At 44.9% G+C, this 16,804-nt stretch overlaps 1 protein-coding gene across 1 annotated transcript in view; it reads right to left on the reverse strand.

Annotated features, from left to right (window-relative positions):
• LOC126188671 (A disintegrin and metalloproteinase with thrombospondin motifs adt-2-like) overlaps positions 1–16,804 on the reverse strand; it is a 204,890-nt gene that overhangs the window by 34,165 nt on the left and 153,921 nt on the right. The window contains exons 11-12 of the mRNA XM_049930276.1: positions 8,097–8,256; positions 4,774–4,869 (exon numbers count right to left, since the gene is read on the reverse strand). Coding sequence (XP_049786233.1) covers positions 4,774–4,869; positions 8,097–8,256 — 256 coding nt within the window. The remainder of the gene's footprint in view (positions 1–4,773; positions 4,870–8,096; positions 8,257–16,804) is intronic.

A 16,804-nucleotide genomic window follows, 5' to 3' on the forward strand; every position in this document is an offset into this window, starting at 1 on the left:
CCATGCGTTTATCACTCAAAATATCAGCCAGTAGCAGGGATTCGTTGTCATAATCCATGACGCTTTACATCTACATCTACATTTATACTCCGCAATCGGTGTGTGGCGGAGGGCAATTTACGTGCCACTGTCATTACCTCCTTTTCCTGTTCCAGTCGCATAAGGTACGCGGGAAGAAAGACTGCCGTAAAACCTCTGCGTGCGCTCGAATCTCTCTAATTTTACATTCGTGATCTCCTCGGGAGGTATAAGTAGGGGGAGGCAATATATTCGATATCTCATCCAGAAACGCACCAACTCGAAACATGGACAGCAAGCTACAACGCGATGCCGAGCGCCTCTCTTGCAGAGTCTGCCACTTGAGTTTGCTAAACATCTCCGTAACGCTATCACGCTTACCAAATAACACTGTGACGAAACGCGCCGCTCTTCTTTGGATCTTTTCTATCTCCTCTGTCAACCTGACCTGGTACGGATCCCATACTGATGAGCAATACTCAAGTATAGGTCGAACGAGTGTTTTGTAAGCCACCTCCTTTGTTGATGGACTACATTTTCTGAGGAATCTCCCAATGAATCTCAACCTGGCACCCGCCTTACCAACAATTAATTTTATATGATCATTCCACTTCAAATCGTTCCGTACGCATACTCCCAGATATTTTACAGAAGTAACTGCTACCAGTGTTTGTTCCGCTATCATATAATCATACAATAAAGGATCCTTCTTTCTATGTATTCGCAATACATTACATTTGTCTATGTTAAGGGTCAGTTTCCACTCCCTGCACCAAGTGTCTATCCGCTGCAGATCTTCCTGCATTTCGCTGCAATTTTCTAATGCTGCAACTTCTCTGTATACTACAGCATCATCCGCGAAAAGCCGCATGGAACTTCCGACACTATCTACTAGGTCATTTATATATATTGTGAAAAGCAATGGTCCCATAACACTCCGCTGTGCCACGCCAGAGGTTACTTTAACGTCTGTAGACGTCTCTCCATTGAGAACAACATGCTCTGTTCTGTTTGCTAAAAACTCTTCAATAAAGCCACACAGCTGGTCTGATATGCCGTAGGCTCTTACTTTGTTTATCAGGCGACAGTGCGGAACTGTATCGAACGCCTTCTGGAAGTCAAGGTGTTGTGTACATAGTTCCGCGTAGTCAGCGCGTACACAACTTTCCAAATAGAGCGCGCCCCACTAAGCACAACAGCGCAGGCGCAGCTCTCGTCCGTCTCCGCACTACGAGATGGCACTGTCTTAGAGAAAGGCCAAATTCTGCTTCCGCCGATCCGCGTATTAATATGTAACGCAGCCAATGAGATTGCTGCTAACGTAGAACCTTTTCTCCTCGCGGATCACACTCGCGCAGTGGTACCTGAACGCGCGAGGTATTATAACCAGTGTACAAACCTTCGATCAGTCAGTCTGCATTAGTCTGCATTAGTCTATAGTCAAGTTTCAGTCTGTGCCTAATAAGATTACCATATTCCTGTACACAGCCATGAAGATAAATGTATAGACACTTTTGTCAAGTATCAGAGATATGTGAGAATAAGATTAACGTATCAAGACCAAAGGAACTTCAGATTGTCAATTGTAAACAGCATCCAGTATCAAGTTACGTAATGTCTATCCTTTTTATTATTTTAATAAATGTGTGTGAAAATTAATCAAGTTCTGTTTAAAGTTGGTCCCGTCAATCTGCTACTCTAAGCGTGCAAGTGGCATTTCTATCGTCTGACCTAACGGCAGAAGATAAGCACGCCACGATAAGACCACGTGACATATTGCTGATACTCGCCTACTTCCTTAGAGCGACAGGTCAAATAATCTGATGGTGTGTGTACCGAAGGTCTTACAGTATGCCCACCACACAAGGAAAATGGCATCCACCTGGGAGCCTGTGTCTAATATTTTCTGGTTCTCATGAACAAATAAAATGAGTTGGGTCTCACACGATTGCTGTTTCCGTAATCCATGTTGATTCCTACAGAGTATATTCTCGGTTTCCAGGAATGCAAAAAACATGTTCTAAAATTCTACAACAGATCTGCTCGACGACCGTTCTTGAAAACTGGAACTAACTGTGCTCTTTTCCAACTATTTGGAACCTTCCGTCCCTCTAGAGACTTATGGTACACGGCTGTTAGAAGGGGGGCAAGTTCTTTCACGTACTCTGTGTGGAATCGAATTGGTAATGTGGACTTTCCTCTGTTGAGTGATTTCAGTTGCTTTTCTATTCCTTAGACACTTATTTCGATGTCAGCCATTTTATAACTCGCTGTTCAGCTAGTCAAAACAAAGTTCAGCCGGAGCTCACTAGAGTTCATCACCTGCGGAGCCAACAGTTCAGGGTTCCACGACTACTTATAGTTTATCGTCGGCGTCCCGGAGTCCGCCTTCAGCAGTTCTCGATCAGAGAACATCATCTAAGCATGCTGGAGCTTGCGTTAGCACTAGTAGGGAGAAAGCTGCCACTGGTCCAGAATCTGCCGCCCACAAGAAAACAGCTCACGAGGGTATGGACCATAACAGTCTTTCCAGCAACGTGGTAACTGAATTTGTCTCTGTACGGGTGTTTAGTACTGGAATCGACCGTTTATGGAGCTTAGTACTCAGCCTGGGCATTTTCATAGTTTTATCTGAACTGGATATACGTTGTGTGAGTATTGCAACAAACAAATGTTCCTGTACTTGTAATAATTATTTGTGTGTAGCAGTGTTGCACAAAACATACAAATCGGGTAAGACAAGAAGGAGAACAGACCAGACTGCCTCCAAAGTCGGACACCAGGACCAGACTCCGACACCGAATCCAGACGCAGCAGGGCGGAAACGCAATGAAAACTACACACATGAAAAAAAATTTGCATCACTCTGGTTCCCAGAACTCCTGAAGACAGACGTTGACTGTAGATATTGTATTACAGACACAGTCCCTCTGACTGTTCAGAGATGTCACTAAACCCGCCCAAAGATGTCAACAACTATGCATGAGCAGCGCCTATTAGACGGAGTGAGTCCGACAGCCGATCACTTCCAGTCATTCCACCAGGAAGGAGGTACACGGCTCGTGTTGTCTGTAGTTCAACCATGCCTTGGCGGTTAATATCGTGGTTCTATGGCGTCCGCATTGTTACTTTGTGCCAAGGAGGGCTCTCAACAAGGGAAGTGTCCAGGCGTCTCAGAGTGAACCAAAGCGATGTTGTTCGGACATGGAGGAGATACAGAGAGACAGGTACTGTCGATGATATGCATCGCTCAGACCGCCCAAGGGCAACTATTGCAGTGGATGATCGCTACCAACGGATAATGGCTCGGAGGAACCCTGACAGCAACGCCGCCCTGTAGAATAATGCTTTCCGTGCAGCCACAGGACGTCGTGTTACGACTCAAACTGTGCTCAACACGCTGCATGATGCGCAACTTCACTCCCGACGTCCATGTCGAGGTCCATCTTTGCAATCGCGAGACCATGCAGCGCGGTACAGATGGGCGTAAGAACATACCGAATGCACCACTCAGGATTGGCATCATGTTCTCTTCACCGATGAGTGTCGCATATGCCTTCAACCAGACAATCGCCAGAGACGTGTTTGGAGAAACCACGGTCAGGCTGAACGCCTTAGACACACCTTCCAGCGAGTGCAGCGAGATGGAGGTTCCCTGCTGTTTTGGGGTGGCATTATGTGGGGCCGACGTACGCCGCTGGTGGTCATGGAAGGCGCCGTAACGGCTGTACGATAAGTGAATGCACTCTTCTTCAGATGAACAAGCAACGAGTCTGAGAAGTGTCACCCAATTGTTTATACCTCAAGGCAACGATGCCTTATGGCAGAGAATGTTGCAGCGAGCGTCCATCATCGCATGGTCTCATATTCACAGTCGTAAAACTAGACTTTCTCCCCGAGAGTAATTGTAATCATCTTTTAAGAGCAAGCAGTTGAAGAAAAACGTGGTCAATGACTAATAATTTGTTTCATGATTAACAATTAAGCATTTGTGGAGAATAGGGTGAACTACCGACAGAGGCGTGAAGATAACGTTACATAATTTTTAGAGAATTTCGGTAAGCTCATTATTTTGTTGTTTACATCATGTCAGCTTTATTTCGAAACATCACCATTCATGAATCGCGTTTTCCACTTTGGAGGTTTATATTATTCCGAGTAAGATTTCTACTACTCAGGGAATACAACACATAGTTGTACGAGTGAAATACTCTGCATTTTATGATGTACCTCTACAGATTCAGACAGTAAACTTCGATATGGAAAAAAAAGCAAATTGAATTGTGATTGAACTGTGTGTTGAAACACTTAACACGCTTTTCTATGAAGGACGTCATGTCTTTACGATCATTGGCTTCAATGTATCGCATGAAAAACAAATTTCGATAAAAATAAAATTTCTAAAATTTGTATTGGGTAAAGTGCAGCAAGATCTAATTATGAAGTTTGCAAAATATTTGGTACAAATACTAAGTCACTGATTCACAAGTAATTATTTATCATACCTTATTTTAACCCATCATTAGACACTAATAATTTTCAGGAGTAACGATTACAGTCTGAAACAGAGGACCAGACAACGAATTACTTAATCAAAATGGCTACCAACTGATATACCGTACATGAGCCATTAAGACGAGTAGGAAGGCAACTTTGATCAGGAGTTGGGAGTAATATCCAACAAGATTTCTGCCGCGGATTACGAAGATGTTGTGAACAGTGGAAGATACTAAACGGTGCCAGGCTGTAACTCACCTTGTCTTTCCCACAGGTGGTGCCTTCCAGGGCAGGGCCGGCGAAGTAAAATCCAGACCTATGAGGCGTCCTACACTTCAGGTTCTGGCAGATATCCTGTAAGTAAACAAACGAAAGCGCTCTCATACCTTATTACGGATAAATGCGAACACTGTAGAAGAATTTGCAAGTGATGCTTATCAACTGCTGTCTAAAATAACATACAGAACATACAAGGAAATATTGAAAACTTATGGGCGCATATCAGTTTGGTTTAAGGAAGATAAAATTTACCAGAGAAGCAATTCTGACGTTTCGATTATTAATGGAAGGCATCTGTGCACGCATAAAGTAGCTTCGACACAATGAAAGGTGGAATAACATATTCACTATCCTGAGAAGTCTGGGTCTAAAGTACATATACAAGCAATTAATCTACAATAGCTACAAAATCCACGTGAGCGTAATTAAAGTGTAGGTATAAGAAAGACAAGTTCGTGTTAAAAAAGTTGTAAGGCAGTGGTATAGTAATCAACACAGTTATTCAACTTGCATGCCAAAAAAGCAATGAAGGGTGTCAAAGAAAATTTTGTGAAGAGGAATAAGAGCACAAGGAGAGCAGATTCAAGTGCGACACAGACTGCCTGGCCGGAGGTAAGGAACGCTTAGAAGATCAGAGTAATGGGCAGAATTAAGTAGCACAAAATATAATATAAAGGTGACTTTGACGAAGAGTTGCAGAAGGCAGGATACTTACTTGCTTATAACCAAACTTCTGAACTATGCAATAATGGTGGAACTGAAAGATTTCTCCTGGTTTAAGCTGACAAAAAGTCACACAGGAGACATGCGACCATTATATCACCCCTAAGAAAGTATTTTTTCATGGCCTTTTTGGCTGCTCTTAACAGTCCACTTGTAGAAACCTCATTCGTTTAGGTGTTTCTGGTGTAGCCCATCACTAGAACGTCAGAAAGTGGGTCTCGCTCAGCACCGATGTTAAGATAGTAATTGTGTTACTCGATACGTTGTGTTAAATCTTTTTATCAGATGCTAGGCTGTATTAGAGACATGTAAACAAATAAGTATTAATAAAAAGTGAACTGTTGTCGTCTTGTTTTATCGTGTGTCGTCGTCGTGTCCGTAGGAGTACACGGAACACTTGGACACAGTTTCTATTTGGTGTAATAAACGGCAGGTTGCTGTAAATGTAAGAAAATGTAAGTTAACGTGGATACGTGGATGAGTAGGAAAATAATCATCTAATGTTATAACACAGAATTAGTGATGTGCTGCTTAACGCAGTCACGTCTATTACATATCTACACCTAACGTTACAAAGTGACGAGGAATAAAACGAGCTTCTAAGGTCGGTAATAGGGAAAGTGAATAGTCGACGTCGGTTTATTGGAAGAATTATAGGATAATGTACATAGCCCATAAAGGTGACCGTGTATAAAACACTAAAACTGCTCAGATAAAGAATGAGGAGGTTTCCGGCAGCATCGACAAAAAAGGGAATACACCACTGGCGATTAAAATTGCTACACCATGAAGATGACGTGCTACAGAGGCGAAATTTAACCGACAGGAAGAAGATGCTCGATATGTAAATGATTAGCTATTCAGAGCATTCACACAAGGTTGGCGCCGGTGGCGACACCTACAACGTGCTGACATGAGGAAAGTTTCCAACCGATTTCCCATACACAAACAGCAGTTGACCGGCGTTGCCTGGTGAAACGTTGTTGTGATGCCTCGTGTAAGGAGGAGAAACGCGTACCATCGCGTTTCCGACTTTGATAAAGGTCGGATTGCAGCCTATCGCGATTGTGGTTTATCGTATCGCGACATTGCTCTTCGCGTTGGTCGAGATCCAATGACTGTTAGCAGAATATGGAATCGGTGGGTTCAGGAGGGTAATACGGAACGCCGTGCTGGATCCCAACGGCCTCGCATCACTAGCAGTCGAGATGACAGGCATCGTATCCACGTGGCTGTAACGGATCGTGCAGCCACGTCTCGATCCCTGAGTCAACAGATGGGGACGTTTGCAAGACAACAACCATCTGCACGAACAGTTCGACGACGTTTGCAGCAGCATGGACTATCAGCTCGGAGATCATGGCTGCGGTTACCCTTGACGCTGCATCACAGGCAGGAGCGCCTGCGATGGTGTACTCAACGACGAACCTGGGTGCACGAATGGCAAAACGTCATTTTTTCGGTTGAATCCAGGTCCGTTTACAGCATTATGATGGTCGCATCCGTGTTGGCGACTTCGCGGTGAACGCACATTGGAAGCGTGTATTCGTCATCGCCTTACTGGCGTATAACCCGGCGTGATGATATGGGGTGCCATTGGTTACACGTCTCGCTCATCTCTTGTTCGCATTGACGGCACTTTGAACAGTGGACGTTACATTTCAGATGTGTTACGAGCCGTGGCTCTACCCTTCATTCGATCCCTGCGAAACCCTACATTTCAGCAGGATAATGCACGACCGCACGTTGCAGGTCCTGTACGGGCCTTTCTGGATACAGAAAATGTTCGACTGCTGCCCTGGCCAGCACATTCTCCAGATCTCTCACCAATTGAAAACGTCTGGTCAATGGTGGCCGAGCAACTGGCTCGTCACAATACGCCAGTCACTACTCTTGATGAACTGTAGTATTGTGTTGAAGCTGCATGGGCATCTGTACCTGTACACGCCATCCAAGCTCTGTTTGACTCAATGCTCAGGCGTATCAAGGCCGTTATTACGGCCAGAGGTGGTTGTTGTGGGTACTGATTTCTCAGGATCTATGCACCCGAATTGCTTGAAAATGTAATCACATGTCAGTTCTAGTATAATATATTTGTCCACTGAATACCCGTTTATCATCTGCATTCCATCTTGGAGTTGCAATTTTAATGGCCAGTAGTGTATATAGAAACCATTGACAGTAACAAGGGACGGCGTGATATGACATGTGTTAACCATCAGTGTATAAGTTCCATGGTGTTCGAGGGAGCCGTAAAGAGTAAAAACTGTAAAGGAGTAGAGGAAAGGTAGAGACTGGAAGATACTCAACGGATGTACGGTGCAAGTGCTGAGATGGAATGGATAACCGTACCGATGGACACATCTAAATATGTGGACACGCACACACACACACACACACACACACACACACACACACACACACACAGAAGCACACGCATCTAAACACTGATTGAAAAACACACACACACACACACACACACACACACACAAACATACGCATCTAAACACTAATTGATCAACACGATTTCGGACTGGGAGAGGATGAGTGAATCAGAGTGAGAGCCAGGGCGGCCGTACCTCCTGGTTCTGCTGGGCGTGTGTGACTGCGTCCGGGTCCCTGAGCAGCACCTCGCACTGGCGCTTGGCTCCCCACAGCGTGCCCGGCAGGTCGTCGAAGCGCGCGTGGTCGCGCTCCTTGGGTGTCGGACCTGGCGCGTCCAGCAGGCACTTGGCACTCCTGTCAACACGCCGGTCACAGCTGTTTACACCTGACCGCTAACGACAGGAGAGCGGCGGCAGTCACTGTTCAAGACATTGCGGCGTTAAAAGGTGAAACAAGCACACACTGTTCTATTGTCTACCACGACGGTGCCTGTAGCGTCGAATTCACCTCATACAACAGGAATGATGAAACCTTGCCTTTCTAATCACTGTGGAATGTGGAGGGGTCCAGAAAAAATGTAGACACCCTTCGATAGTTAATATCTTTGGAGAACACCTACATCAACATGGTTACTCTGCCTGGCAGAGGGTTCATCGAACCATTTTCATACTACTTCTCTACTATTCCACTCTCGAATGGCGCTTGGGAAAAAGGAACACCTAAATCTTTCCGTCAGAGCTCTGATTTCTGTTATTTCATTATGGTGATCATTTCCCCCTACGTAGGTGGGTGTCAACAAAATATTTTCGCAGCCGGAAGAGAAAGTTAGTGACTGAAATTTCGTAAATACAGGGTGTTACAAAAAGGTACGGCCAAACTTTCAGGAAACATTCCTCACACAACAAATAAAGAAAAGATGTTATGTGGACATGTGTCCGGAAACGCTTAATTTCCATGTTAGAGCTCATTTTAGTTTCGTCAGTATGCACTGTACTTCCTCCATTCACTGCCAGTTGGCCCAATTGAAGGAAGGTAATGTTGACTTCGGTGCTTTTGTTGACAAGCGACTCATTGCTCAACAGTACTAGCATCAAGCACATCAGTACGTAGCATCAACAGGTTAGTGTTCATCACGAACGTGGTTTTGCAGTAAGTGCAATGTTTACAAATGCGGAGTTGGCAGATGCCCATTTGATGGGCATGTATCCTCGCTAACGGAGGACATTTTGAACATTTCCTGTAACAAAGTGTTTGAAGTCACGCTGGTACGTTCTATTGCTGTGTGTTTCCATTCCATGATTAATGTGATTTGAAGAGAAGTAATAAAATGAGCTCTAACATGTAAAGTAAGCGTTTCCGGACACATGTCCACATAACATATTTTCTTTCTTTGTGTGTGAGGAATGTTTCCTGAAAGTTTGGCCGTACCTTTTTGTAACACCCTGTAGATCTCGCCGCAAACAAAACCACCTTTGTTTCAGTGACAGCCATCCCAACTCGCGTATCATATCAGTGACACTCTCACCCCCATTGCGTGATAACACGAAACGCGCTACCCTTCTTTGCACTTTTTCGATGTCCTCCGTCAATCCTACCTGGTAAGGAAATTAGAATTATATTAATACCTTCAGCTGCTGACGGGCTTTGATATAGATCAACGGAGACAGGTGAAAATGTGTGCCCCCACCGGGACTCGAACCCGGGATCTCCTGCTTACATTGCAGACGCTCTATCCATAGGAGCCACCGGGGGCACAGAGGATAGCGTGACTGCAGGGCCTATCTCCCGCACGCCTCCCGCGAGACCCACATTCTCACCTTGTTTGTCCACACACTACATTCGTACTGTCCCACCCCAACACACTCATTACTCGTGAAAGACATTCTTACCAAGTTCCGTAAGAGTTTGTGGAATAAGTGTGCATCCGCACAGAAGAAGAAGGTCATGGCCGGTATTGCCAGAACTATATACTTATATGGATATGTTTCTGTTCTTTCGGATATGTCCGAAACAACAGACAACATATCCATATAAGTATATACCTGGTAAGGATCCCACACAACGAAGCAATAGTCCAGCAGAGACGGACAAGTGTAATGTAGGCTGTCTCTTTAGTGAGTTTGTCGCATCTTCTAAGTGTTCTGCCAGCAAAGCGCTGTCTTTGTTTCGCCTTCCCCACAATATTATTTATGTGGTCTTTCCAATTTAAGTTGCTCATAATTGTAATTCCTAGGTATTTAGTCGAATAGACAGCCCTTAGATTTGTGCGATTTATCGTATATCCCAAATTTATAGGATTTCTTTTAGTACCCATGTGGATGACCTCGCACTTTTCTTTGTTTAGTGCCAATTGCAACTTTTCGCACCATACAGAAATTCTCTCTAGATCATTTTGTAATTGGAATTGATTGTCTGATGATTTTATTAGACGGTAAATTACATCATCATCTGCAAACAGTCTAAGGGGGCTGCTCACATTATCACCTAGATCATTTATGTAAATCAGGAACAGCAGAGGGCCTATGACACTACCTTGCGTAATGCCAGATATCACTTCTGTTCTACTCGATGATTTACCGTCTATCACTACGAACTATGACCTCTGTGAGAGGAAATCACGAATCCAGTCACACAACTGAGACGACACTCCATATATACGCAATTTGATTAACAGTCGCTTGTGAGGAACGGTATCAAAAGCCTTCTGGAAATCTAGGAATATGGAATGGATCTGAGATCCCTTGTAGATAGCACTCATTACTTCATGGGAATAAAGAGCTAGCTGTGTTGCACAAGAACGATATTTTCTGAATGCGTGTTGGTTATGTATCAATAAGTCATTTTCTTCACGGTGATTCATAATGATCGAGAACAGTCAATGCTCCAAACTCCTACTGCATATTGAGGTCAGTGATATGGGTCTGTAATTCAGTGGGTTACTCCTATTTCCTTTCTTGAATATTGGCGTGACCTGTGCTACTTTGCCCGCAGCTCGTGGTCGTGCGGTAGCGTTTTTGCTTCCCGCGCCCGGGTTCCCGGGTTCGATTCCCGGCGGGGTCAGGGATTTTCTCTGCCTCGTGAAGGCTGGGTGTTGTGTGATGTCCTTAGGTTAGTTAGGTTTAAGTAGTTCTAAGTTCTAGGGGACTGATGACCATAGATGTTAAGTCCCATAGTGCTCAGAGCCATTTGAACCATTTTTTGTGCTACTTTCCAGTCTTTAGGAACAGACCTTTCGTCAAGTGAGCGGTTGTATATGATTGCTAGGAAAGGCGCTATTGTGTCTGCATACTCTGAAAGGATCCTGATTGGTATACCATCTGGACCGGAAGACTTTTCTTTCTTAAGTGATTTGAGTTGTTTCGCAACACCTAAGATATCTACTTTTATGTCACTCATGCTAACAGCTTTTATGGTTACGAATGAGGATTCGTTTGGTAGACCAAAAACACCAACAATCCAGTTTCCAGCGGTGCTCTCTTGCAATATTTTACTAAGTCACCTCAGAAATCTGTGAAGCAGGGTGCACGTGAAAGCGGGTTAAGCCGATCAAGCGTACGGCGTATTCTGAAGGCTGCAATGTGGAAAGTGCACACTCCAAGATCGCTGCACGCTATGAACAAGGACGACCCGGATGGAAGGATTGAGTATTGCATGTTGTTTGAAGGCATGCTTCCGAGGATGAAGAGTTTGCAGGTATGGTTATGTGATCTGACGTTGCGCACTTTAAACTGAACTGTGCCGTAAACCCCTCCCATCGATGATTCGAGTCCTCTGTCGGGCATGGGTGTGTGTGTTGTTCCTAGCATAAGTTAGTTTAAGTAGTGTGTAAGTGTAGGGACCGATGACATGAGCAGTTTGGTCCCATAGAAATTCACATATATTTGAACATTTTGGTAGCGTAAACAGCCACAACTGCGTTTACTGGGCTCCTAAAAATCCTCATGTTCATGTGGATAATCATGTTAATTTACTGGGTGTTAATGTGGAGTATGGTCTGTCATAACGCTGATTGGCCCTTTCTTCTTTGAAGATACCGTAACTGACGAAATGTATCTTCATGTGCTGCGAACATCGATTTTGCCTATCAACCGAGAGGTGCTTGGAAATGAAAGATTTTACTTACAACAAGTTAGTTTTCCTCCTCACTATCACAAAGATGTCAAAGCGTACCTGGATCAAAATCTACCTACACGATTGATATGTTGACCTTTGGTCGAGCACGACAGTCATTCTAGTTTGATTTTTGAGCAATTTCGGATGTTCGTTTAGGTAAATTTTGGCTTGGTCCATACCTTACGCCTCAGAAACTACGATACACAATCAGATAAAATACGTAAGGCGCATAACAAAGTTCATACGGGTCACCAACAGATGGCGCACACGATCTGTGCACTCTGTGCATAGTCACAGTGTGTCTGAGATTACCTCACACTCAACATGAATCATACCTGTCGATGCTTGCTTCTTTCTCGATAAGTGGGTATGTGTTTCTAAAATGACTGTAAAAATGAGGGCTGGTATAGTGGGTCATACCAAGGAACTTTCACATAACAACTTAAGCCCGCACCGTTCGGCGCAACTGGGAGGTAGACATACATCCCACCATCTGCGTCGAACCCCCAGATTCTGTAAGTCCCTCAAGATCCTTGAGCGTCATGCACTCCGCCTCGCCTTCCGTATATGCCTCCCGTCCCCCTCGCAGATCCTCTATGACCTCATTCCTTTCCCCCATCTGCTCCTATTCCTCGAACATATCCGCATACTCTACACCTCCCGCCGCCTTGATCCCCCTCACCCCCTGGTTGCTCCTCCCCTCTCCCATCCCCGCCCCCTGCCACGTCTTCACTGTTGTGTCCCCCCTACCCTCCATCTCTACACCCTTCATCTCCTTTCCCAAGGTTGCTTCCATCAACTCCCCCTCCCGGATGATGCCATCTCTCCCTCCATTTATCCCTCCTACCAGCTCTGATCCTCACTTCCCCTCCTTTCCTCTGTCCTTTTCCTGGGCTCCCTCTCCCCCCCTTCCATCCTCTTTTTTCCCCACCTACCCTCTCTCTGCCCCCCTTCTCTCCCCTGAGTCCTTTTGCATTTCTCTCCTCTGCCTTTTCCCATTCCCTCTCGCGTCTGCCCTGCCCCTCTCCCCCCTTATCAGTCCTCTCCATCCTTTGGTTCCCTCACTTTCGTTTTTTCCTTTCCTCCCTCCTTGTTTTCCCCCACATCTGTCCAGGTCCCCCCCCCCTCCCCCTCATCTGCCTTTGGCTAGGGAGTGTCATCTTTGTGCCGACATTTTCGTGCAGTGTTTTACAGTGAGTGTTCAGTGTTGTGTGTCTTTGGGTATTGTTGCGAACGGACATCATACTGTTGCTGGGAGTGATTTTTTATCTCTTGCGAACAGAAACCAGATTGTCGCCATGTTTTTTTAATTATGTGTCTACTATGTTACCTGTCTGATTCCTGTGTATTTTATTAGCATTGCCAACCCCTTTGATTTATGTTTTAACATTCCACAATTTTCCGCCGTTTTACAATTTAAGTCACCGTTTTATCGCCTGCTTTTATTGTTTCTTTTCTTCTTACGTTTTAAAAATTCTGTAGACTGTAGAGCAGCGTACTAAGCTGCTGCCAGCCTGCCCTCCTTCGGGGGGAATGTAAATTCAAATAAAGGAAAAAAAAAAAGCGTCGAAATGGTGTCAGATGTTCCAGGAAGGACAACACCGTGGAGTTCCTTCCGGCATTTGCTGCGACACGGCAGTGCTGCGTTTGGCAGTGCAAATGTCTGTTTCATATGATGTCACACAGAAGACGGCACCTGCGCACACTGCAGTGTCCGGTTCGCCCTCGGTCAGGGTGTCAACAAATGGCGACACTCTAGTGTTCAGTATTGTGTGGAGTCTTACGGGAAACGGAGTGATTTTCTTGTAAGGAAAGGGTAGATATGCACTGTGATTACAGGGTGGCTGTGCTTATGGGCGGCACAATGGTTGTACGTTCAGTAGTTTCCGAATAATCGGGTGCCAGATTCACACACGGTCACCGCCATCCACAGGTGCACTTGGGGTGGGTTATCCACTGACAAGGAACCGTAATGGGGCATGTACATTTAAGGCCTACATCGAAACCAGATTCATTCATTTTGTGATACATTTGCGAAAGGCTGAAAGGACGCGGTCGTCAGTGCAAAGCGTGTAGTTCGAACAGGAGGCGTTAGCAATGCTCGAAAACATGCTCTCAACAAGCTCACAAGAAATGGGTGAAAGCCATTCCACAGTCTGTTGTGTTCGGAAGGAAGATGATTTGCACTCTTAACACCTCTAGGAAGTACAACCCCTAACACAGAAGGTTCTCCGCATTGTATTCACTCATGCCATTGGTTTTTGCAATTGTCTTCCATTCAACCTGAATTCCCACACTTTTTACTGTTCACGGATGATCATCCCCTTTACAAAGGGAAGGTGTTTTCAACTGTCATAATCAACACATGTGGGTACGGGAAAGTCCGCAGACTGCCTCTGTTCACCGAGAGCGCTCCGTCGTCAACGTTTAGGTTGGTTTGGCAGCTGACAGTGTGACTGGTCCATACATGCTCCCCCTATGACAGAACGCAAATACGTAGTTCTTAATGTTCTTAAGGGTACCACTGCAGGGATTACTGGAACATGTCCCATTCAAAGTGCAACAGCACATTCGGTACGAACATTATGGTACATCTACGCACTTCGCTCATGCAGTGCGAAATCATTTAGATGGGACCTTTGGTAAGAGCTTGACAGGGCGCGGGGGGAGGGGGGGGGCGGTGACATGGTCTGTCCGTTCCCCCGACATGACGCCCCTTGATTTTTTCGTCTGAGTACCCCTGAAATCTGTTGTTTACGACAAACCTATCGAGACGGATGATGAGCTGATAGCGCGAATTATGGCAGCCCCTGATGCAGTCCCGACTTTTCCAGGGGCACTTGAAACGGTGCGACATTCACTCGGCCATTGTTGCATGGCGTGCATCCAAGCAGGAGGGCGTAATTTCGAACTGGTTTTGTAACTGTTTGCAAATAAAAGTCATGACACGTCAACCCCACCTTTATTTTAGTGTGATGTCACAAACATATTGAAAACGTTGTCCTGTAGGCCTGCTATCACCTTCCCAGCGGCGTACGACGCTTTTAAACGACCCTAGCACCGAACTCTGTGGTACGCAGATACGGGTTGCTATGTGTAAGCTGCTCGTTATGGCCCATTGTACCAGCTCTCTCATATTTTTACATTCGTTTTAGAAACACCCTGTATTTGCCACTAGATAAAAGCACGCGCGCTATCCCAGTAACCAAGTTGTCCGCTTCGCAAGATGCCGCAGCCTGTATTGTTTTGAGAGAAACGAAATCGTTTAAGGAGACATAAGTACTGGGTTGATGATTACCTGCTGTGTCTTAATGTATATGTGATCAATCATCGCCCAGAAACTCGATCCGTGAGAGGCTTCTTCAAAGTCACTTTAACCGCGGCATTGTTTAGACTTTAGAGGACAGCTCTTCCTTTATGCGGTTTCTCGGACATCACACACATATAGAAACACGTACATTCACACTCTTCAAACCACTGTAAACTTCATTGCAGAGAATATTTCTCATTGTACACCATACCTCGTTCCATTCACGCATGGAGCGTGAGAAAAATGGATTCTGTAAGCTCTATAATTAGTCTAATTTTGTCTATGCGTTGCCTACAGGAAAGATACATAGGAGGTTGTCACATATACCCAGTATCCTCAATACGAGTTCTTGAAACTTCGTGAGTGGGTTGTTTCAGCATAGGTGGCATCTACGAGAGTTGGAACTTCAATAGCGGCAACTATTTATTTACAGCTCGTACGAAATAGATAAGTGTTTCAAAGTTTTACTGACTTTCAGAGTAGTCACCAGCATTGTGTATAACACGTTGCCAGCGTTGTGGAAATCGTGTTGACAGTTCGAGCGGCGCGGTCTATCACCCGACGAATTTGTAGCAGTTTTGAAGCGAACACTGTGAAGTGTTTCCTTCAGTTTAGAAATCGAGTTGAAATACGAGGGCTTAGGTCAGGGGAATGCAGTAGGTGGTATAGCACTTAGCATCCCCATCAGTCAAACAAATCAGTAACAGCTTGCACTGTACATGCTTGAGCATTGTTCTGCAAAATAATGGTCAGGTCCTGCAGAAAGTGTCATCACTTCTGTCTCTACGCCGTTCATTTTTGGAACACAATCCCCGACCAGCTTAGAGACAGAAGTGATTACACTTTCTGCAGGACCTGACCATTATTTTGCAGGACAATGCTCAAGCACGTATAGTGAAAGCTGTTACTGATTTATTTAACTGATGGAGCTGCCAAGTGCTATACCACCTACTGCACTCCCCTGACTTAAGCCCTCGAGAGTTCAACTCCATTTCTAACCTAAAGGAAACACTTCACGGCGGTCGCTTCAGAACTGCTACAAATTCGTCGGGCGATATACCGCGCCGCTCGAACTGTCAACACGATTTCCACAACGCTGGCAACGTGTTATACACAATGCTGGTGACTACTTTGAAAGTCAGTAAAACTTTGAAACACTTATCTATTTTGTACGAGCTGTAAATAAATAGTTGCCACTATTAAAGTTCCAACTCTCGTATCTTCAACTGTCTGATCAGGTTTCTCAGCATTTCAGTGAAGCACTCCAGTGTCTCAAATAAACTTGTCACCATTTATCTTGCCACTCTTTGTATACGTTCAATATATTCTCATAGTCTTATTTAGTATAGACCCCAACCATTTTAGAAGTATTCCAGAATGCGTTGCACAAGTGTTTTATATGTAGTTGCCTTTGTAGTCCGCCTGAATTTTCGCAGTATCCTACCGATGAAACAACCATACGCAGACAATAATGTATGT

This window comes from Schistocerca cancellata, chromosome 5 (genome assembly GCF_023864275.1).
Source record: "Schistocerca cancellata isolate TAMUIC-IGC-003103 chromosome 5, iqSchCanc2.1, whole genome shotgun sequence".
Taxonomy (NCBI): Eukaryota; Metazoa; Arthropoda; class Insecta; order Orthoptera; family Acrididae; genus Schistocerca; species Schistocerca cancellata.